Source organism: Centroberyx affinis, unplaced genomic scaffold (genome assembly GCF_046629955.1).
Source record: "Centroberyx affinis isolate AG114_WGS23_722 - 3 ecotype Tasmania unplaced genomic scaffold, CSIRO-AGI_Caff_v1 ptg010522l_1, whole genome shotgun sequence".
In the NCBI taxonomy this organism is placed as follows: domain Eukaryota; kingdom Metazoa; phylum Chordata; class Actinopteri; order Beryciformes; family Berycidae; genus Centroberyx; species Centroberyx affinis.
Window position 1 is genome coordinate 4,525 of NW_027284856.1, and position 7,976 is coordinate 12,500.

At 42.8% G+C, this 7,976-nt stretch overlaps 1 protein-coding gene across 1 annotated transcript in view; it reads right to left on the reverse strand.

Moving 5' to 3' along the window:
- Positions 1–1,251: 1,251 nt before the first annotated feature.
- LOC139640763 (inaD-like protein) overlaps positions 1,252–7,976 on the reverse strand; it is a gene marked incomplete at its 5' end in the record, with an annotated part of 18,793 nt that continues 12,068 nt past the window's right edge. Inside the window, 2 exons of the mRNA XM_071514942.1 lie at positions 1,252–2,282; positions 7,408–7,507. Of these exons, the coding sequence (XP_071371043.1) occupies positions 2,269–2,282; positions 7,408–7,507 (114 nt within the window). The remainder of the gene's footprint in view (positions 2,283–7,407; positions 7,508–7,976) is intronic.

A 7,976-nucleotide genomic window follows, 5' to 3' on the forward strand; every position in this document is an offset into this window, starting at 1 on the left:
ATGTAGTTTGGTAGTGTTCAGTAGTGATGTAGTTTGGTAGTGTTCAGTAGTGATGTAGTTTGATAGTGTTCAGTATACAGCAGTGACTGGCTGACCTGAGTTCACCTGCTGTACAGTCAGACTAAACTCAGCAGCCTCTCCAGCCTGGAGAGACGCTGCATGCTTCTCTACTCAGAAAAACAACCTGAAACAGCATGTGGAATTGAATTGAATCATTTATTATTGCAGCAGCCGACATGATTTTTTACCAGGAATATAAATAAGACAACAAGCTGAATGGGAAAGAAGGACGGAGGAGAGAAAAGCAGCGCCGATCAGCACCTTCACCAAACCCCAGCTGCAACAGGAGAAACACAGTGAATCCTGACTGACACGATCCTGAACATCATCTTCCTCGTCTGGCCGCTGTAATGTCACGCTCCACCTGCAGACACGACCTTAACCCCCACTGAACCAATCAGATTAAAGTTTAATGTGTCTGTAATTCAAATTCCTATGAGATTTGGACAAATACAGTGAAATATGCATCAGACCAGCAGCCGGGCGGCGACAGGCTGGAATGAGACGCAATTTTGGGAGAGAAACTGTACTGGAGTTCTTTCTCATACAGTTCATAAATATTGGAAATGGTGTGTGTGTGTGTGTTGTTGTGAACTCAGAGAGAAACCAGCCTCTGTCTATTCTGGGTGTGTGTTAATCTCTGGAGTCCCACAGACGGCTGAACTCACATCAACTAACAAATCACCCAACAGAAAGCAGAAAGCTGCAGACGGCTCAATAACAAACCATGAGAACAGATCTGGATCAATAAATCTCTGTGCAGATTCTCCCTCCGTTACAATGCAGACAGCCACAAGCTTGGCAAGAGCTTTTTCATGTTTATTTCAGTCACGCTCTCACTGCACTGGCAGAATCTTTACTTTTTTACAGGATAATGTCACTTGTTTCTAGATGTTTGCTGAAACAAGGAAAATAATCTTAAAACATGTTTTTTGTGATGATTTCTTTAATGAACCAAGTAAATTTTTTATAAATTATTGAACTGACATTATCTGCCAGTGCAGTGAGATAATTTGACTAAAATATCCTGTAAATTAAGTTGTATAAATAAGTCTGGAAATAAGGTTACTTGCCAAGCTTGTCATTTTTTGCAGTGGAATTAGCATTGGTTGGAATAGGGAGTTTTATAAATTATCAACAAGTATTGTCAAATTAAATTTAAGACTTTTTTATGGCTTTTGCAATGCCTGTTAGTATGAAAATACAGTTCAATTTGCAAACTGCAATGTGAAAATAAAAACAATTGGAGATCTGTCAGAATAAAACATCAGTTCTGCCTGACTGGGCTGATTCACACCATAAATCACTTCTAAAACTGAATTTAAGGCTTAAAACACTTTATTTAACTGTATTTAAGACATTGTAAGGCCTTGAGTTCAGCTAATATCCTTTAAAAAACGTTCAGACTTTTCCAGGAGCGACAGACTCTGCCTGCTTCTTGTGTCCCACAGTGGAAATGCAGTTTCAGAGGCTTTTCCAACCCACTGAAGTCCTATTGGCACCAGGTTAGTGTTTTACTGGTTCAGGTCCTGTAATGTTATTTTTACTCGCTGTGTGTAACTCCAGAGAAACATTTATATGGGATAAAGGATAAAGGATAAAGGATCTCCAGTTTCCCTCAAATTACTGCCTGTAAAATGTGATCATCTATACTTCTGCTAATCTACCAGCCACCAAAAAAGATTCAATCACAACTGGATTACCATTATCAGATTATTACCTAAAACAGCAGGTATGTTGGTCTGGATTATTTACTTTCCAGACATGGCAGAGTCAGACTGGATTAACATTACAGATGCCGTTGGTGAAACTAATCCAGCTCCAACAGGATTTTGAAATCATTGCGGAGGAACAACAGATTTCTGTTTCTTAACCAAACAGCGCATTTAAATCGACCGGATCAGAACCAGCCAGAGTTTCCCTGCTCAAAGACACCAGATCCCATTCAAACCAGCAGGTCATAAGCTCCTCCCACACAGAGAAACCCTCCAACCAGCATCCAGAAACACACCCAGACAGCCCCGTCCGCCTGCCCGCTCCTGCTGAGAAACCAAACGCACCCAGAGGCAGCGTGGAAACCCCCGACCCAGCGAGAGACAGGACAGAACGAATGAAGCCGACAGGAATAAAATAAAGACGTCCTCCACTGTGTGCGGTAACAGGCCTATGGGGGGCGGGGGGGGCTAGATCCCTGGTTCAAACAAGCAGTCAGGCCACAAGCCCTGCAAAGACAGAAACACACACACATTAACACACACACATTAACACACACACATTAACACACACACATTAACACACTGCTGCGCTCCGAGCCAACCTGCTGGTTTAGATTACACCACACAGCCATGGGATTACATCACACTGAGATACACTGAGATAGCAAGAGATAGACTGAGATAACATGGGATAACATGAGATACTCTGAGGTAACATAAAATACACTGAGATACACTGAGATAATCTCAGATACTCTGAGGTAACATAAAATACACTGAGATGCTCTAACATAGTATGATATAGCATGAGATACACTGAGATACTCTGAGATAACATAAAATGCACTGAGATAGACTGAGATACACTGAGATACTCTGAGATAACATGAGATACTCTGAGACACTGAGATACACTGAGATACTCTGAGATAATCTCAGATACTCTGAGGTAACATAAGATACACTGAGATACTCTGAGATAATCTCAGATACTCTGAGGTAACATAAGATACACTGAGAGACTGAGATACACTGAAATGCTCTAACATAGTATGATATAGCATGAGATACACTGAGATACTCTGAGATAACATAAAATGCACTGAGATAGACTGAGATACACTGAGATAGACTGAGATACACTGAGATACACTGAGATAATATGAGATACATTGAGATACTCTGAGATACACTGAGATAGCACGAGATAACATGAGATACACTAAAACACACTGAGATAGCATGAGATACATTAAGATAAGGAGATATACTGAGATACTCTGCAGGTCTGTCTGTGATGTAGAGGATTAAATTCACTAACAGAATCTTCCTCCAGGATGGAGCCACAATGAGTTGGTAGGAGAAATACTGAAAAATGAACTTCAGGTAATGAGTTTCATCACTGATATCCATCACTACTAACACTACCAACAGTGTGTGTGTGTGTGTGTGTGTGTGTGTGTGTGTGTGTGTGTGTGTGTGTGTGTGTGTGACAGTCTGTTGAGACGTAGCGACCCACTTCGAAGCTCTTTTGAGGTGTAAAAACAGAAAACACCAACTGGTGGCCGGAGGGAGTGGTGCTGTGCTAACCCAGACAGCAGCGTGAGGCTGCCACAGAGACGCTGGTTCAACACCCACAGCTGCAGGGAGGAGCCTGGACCCTCGAGCAAGGCACCGAGCACAGCTGCTGCACTGAAGCTGCTCAGCAAAACAACAACAGCTGGGATTGTCTTTGCTACACTTGGACCCATGCTTCACATCAACTGATCTGGGAACAGTGCTTAAAGCTCACACACACACACACACACACAGAGAGGTATAAACACAAACTGGTTTCAACCAAACAGACACAACCTCACAACCTACCAATACTAATGAGAGAGAGAGAGAGAGAGAGAGAGAGAGAGAGAGAGAGAGAGAGAGAGAGAGAGATTGGACAGAGTTTAAAAGCTGACACTAATTGCAGTGTCACCATCTGCTTTTTGGCAGGAGCCCACTGCATCCTCTCTATCTTTCTTCCACACACACACACACACACACACACACACACACACACACACACTTAACAAGAGGGCCAAACACATAATGTGTGTTAATGGTTGGCTAAAATAGAACTGGATAAATATGACTTTAGTTAAGTTTCAGTGAAGTTTAAATTTGGAGCAGGACCGGACCCGGGCTGCAGGACCGGACCCGGGCTGCAGGACCGGACCCGGGCTGCAGGACTCCAACGTCTTGGACTCGTCTCGGACTTGTGTCTGTTTTGACTCGTCCGTCTCAGCTGCTATTGGCTCAGTTGCGATTGACTTTTTCCTGCCTATTTAAAAATATTTTTAAAAAGTAACTAAAAAGTAACTGATCCTGCTCTTGACTCAACTCCACTGGACCTGGTCTTGACCCGAACTTGGTTGTCATGACAACACGAGAAGCTTGTACGCCATCGGCACGAAGCTCACACACACACACACACTCACAAACACACACACACACACACACACACACACACACACACGAAGCAACACAGAAAACATGAAGCATTCTGTAAACTACAGGAAACTGATACAAATCTACAGTGCTGTACAGTCTCTCTCACACACACACACACACACACACACACACACACACCTGACTGACTGTTACACTGGATGACTGGTTTACTGAGTCGTTTACTGACAAACTGGTTTACCGTCTGACTGGTTCTCTCTCATCTCTCTCTCTCTCTCATCTCTCTCTTCCAACATGGCAGATGGTCGCATTCATTCTCTCTGAAGCCATTTGAACCAGTTCAGAGCCCACACACACTCTCACACACACACACACACACACACACACACACACACACACACACACAGACAGAGAGAGAGAGAGACTGCTCTTATCATCTGATTCATTAAACTCCACTGGGTTTTATTTTCTCACCTGCTCCAGTTTAACTCATCTGCATTTCTTCTTTTCTCCTTGTATTTAATGATGCTGCTTATGCAACTGAACTAGATTCAACTAAAACTATATTCAACTAATAACTACACTGAACTAGACTAAGCTGTCTTCTCAGCTAGCTCTCTTTCTGAGGCGTGTTGTTAGATTAAATGAGGTCTACTGTATTATGTATTGTGTGTGTCAGAGAGAGAGAGAGAGAGAGAGAGAGAGAGAGAGAGAGAGAGAGGGAGGGAGAGAGAGAGGGAAGGAGGTTGCCAGTCCCTGCAGCCAGCCAGCCTTTACTAATGAGTTGGTTTGAGCCAAAACTTTCCCACAAACTGACGTTCATTTACTGCTGATTCAGTCCAGTCCAGTTGCATAAAGATAGACCTGGTCTTAGACTAATATGTGACTTTAAGTCAAACTTGCTATAGACATTTATATTTACCTCTTCCTACTACTTCTTGGTTGTTGTAGATCTCTACTGGGTTGTTTAAACACTCTCTTCTTCAGAGAGTTACAGACAGTCTTAATTAGACTAGTCCAGCCTGAGAATCTAAGACCAGTCTAATGCTGGGCTCAGATTACGGGAGTTTTTTGACGATTTATCCCAGATTCGCCCCTCCCGACAATCGGAGGAGAAATCTGGATCTCAGTCTTGGTCGGAACCGAAGTTCGGTGCAGAATATCTGGAGCTGTGAGCTGAGTCCAGATCAGATCTGAACCTCCTGAACCGTCGAAGACGCATCAGAGCCGCCCTGATAATTTCTAACCTGTCTGATATCTGTGAGTATCTGCATGACGATGTCACTTCATTATGCCTTTCAACACTGGACAAGACAACTTTAACGTCCCGGCCGGGACAGCTGACGGTGTTGCCTAGCAACGGTAAACCTTTTAGCACTTTTAGCACTAGGCTAGTGATAGCGTACCAACGTTGTAACAAATATTAAAACTGACGGTTAAATTCTCACCTCCTGTCCTCCGGAGCAGACAGCCCGCTTTATGTCTGTCTCTCCAAACATTTCCTCATCCAGACTCGTCTGGTCTTTCTCTTTTCTTTGGCAAACTACTGAACACCAGAGCAGCTGTTCAGCCTCCATGTCTGTAAACATCTGCCTCCTGCCTCTCCATGGTCACGTGACTTGTTGCATACAGAAGCTCCGTCAGGCAAGATAATCTTAATAATATCTTGTGTGTGAAGAAGAAAATCGGTTAAGTTTCTCTTTATGTGTGTGATGCAACCCGATTTCAAAATCGGTTAGGATTTTAAAACTCCTGTAATCTGAGCCCAGTTTAAGGCTTAAACTAGTCTTAAACTAGTCTTAAACTAGTCTTAAACTAGCTTGATGCAACTGGCCCCAGCAGTGTAGAGATCTGCCGTCCGTCTGAAGGCCGAGCCGACGGGTCGACTCACCGATCAATCCTCGTTTTGTACGATACTTTAAACTGAACGAATCGATCGGCTCGCCAACGGAACTGAATCAAAATTTCAGACGTGTTCAGTGTGTGCGGCTGGACTTCACTCCGCCCAGCTGAGAGAGTCAGAAACACAAACAGCTGTTATCTGTGAAGTGAATCAAATTAACCGGTTCCTGATCGATTCACTGCCGTCAGACGGCCCGAAAGAATTAGAGAGTTAAAGCTCCATATCCTCCTCTGTCCAGAGTTTTATTTAGTGTTTTTCTGTCCATTCAAAGCTGTGTGTGTGGTGTCATGAACCAAAAACACTCTCAATCCATTTCTCCACGTTCATTTTCAAATTTCATTCACAAAGTTACGGAAGTCCAAACGGCTCGTTTAGAGGCTCGCTGCACTAATATGGATTGTGTGGATTTAGTTTTGATACTTTCACCATGTTTAGATAGACCATCCAACTCCTTTATAATCACAGAGGCAAAGGGAGTCCTGCTTTACACCATGTGACCTTTAAAAGAATCAGTCTTCCACCACTAATCCACAGAGGATCTGTTCCACAAACACAGAGACCAACTCAGTTAAATCTACTGAGGATCCAGACAGAAGGATGAAACTTTTTACCAGATTTGACCGAGTTCCCCCGGCTGCAGACTGTTTACAGTCTGATGGATGGATATTGTTGTGATTATTCCACTCTCAGTATCTGGCAGACAGTAGTCTGGACTCCTATTCATGTGCAGAAATGAAAGTTTCAAGAGAATGGAGATGTTTGGTTTCCCTGCTGCCTCTGTGAGCAGACTGGAGACACGCAGCATGTCAGCAGACTGCAGGTCGCTCTAATGAGTCTCTGATGCAAACTCTTTTCCTCTCTGACTGCTAGTTTATCAGTGTTGGGCTTGTTGCTTAAAACAGTCACAGATCATTTATTATTTATTTAATAAATCTACTCTTTCTATTACTTTTCTGTTCCTCATCCTCTTGACCTTCTAAAATCAGGATCAGTTTCCTCTTCGTGTGTGTATCCGTGGATGTGTGTGTGTGTGTGTGTGTGTGTGTGTGTGTGTGTGTGTATCTGTATATCTGTACATGTATGTGTCTGTGTGCATGCAAGCACAAGTGTGTGTGCATGTACTGTATGTAGTATGTATACTAAAGCACACTTCATATAAAAAGGTTTGCCTTGCCTTTTTTGCCTATACTTGTTTATCTGTGTATGTGTACCTGCGTGTGCGTTTGTATGTGTGTGTGTGTGTGTGTGTGTGTGTGTGTGTGCGTGTGTGTGTGTGTTACTGACCTTTGGCCTGCTCCAGGTCGGGGTCAGCCTCCTGCTCTGACTGGTTGGGAGGTCTGTAGGGCGGGGGCTGCCTCGGAGGGGGCGGGGCTACTGCTGCTTTCTGAGGAGGGGGGAACAAACAAACAAACAAACAAACAAACAGATTATTTCCACATGCAGTGTAGAAATTCAGGTACAGTCACAGGATTTTTAAAAGTTTAACTCAAGTTAATTAGTCTCATAACTCATGAGTTGTGTCTTAAAACAAGTGATGAACTCTGGATAAAGTCTGGATCCATTATTTTTTTTTTTACAGAAAAATACACACTCAGTGTCAGTCAGCTTCAAGGATGTTAGCTTTATCTAGTGGACAAAAATAACTGACGTAATTATAAAAATATAATAAAATAGCATATTTCATCCTTCCATGCACTGCAATAATGTCCATCTGAAGTCATTTCATCTTGTATTGAGGCAAGAAATCTTTTCCATAAACTGAGTGTGAAATTCAGCAGTGGGTTGACATTAGGGCTGAACGATTTTGAAAAAATATGTAATTGTGATTATTTTGACTGATATTGCAATTGCGA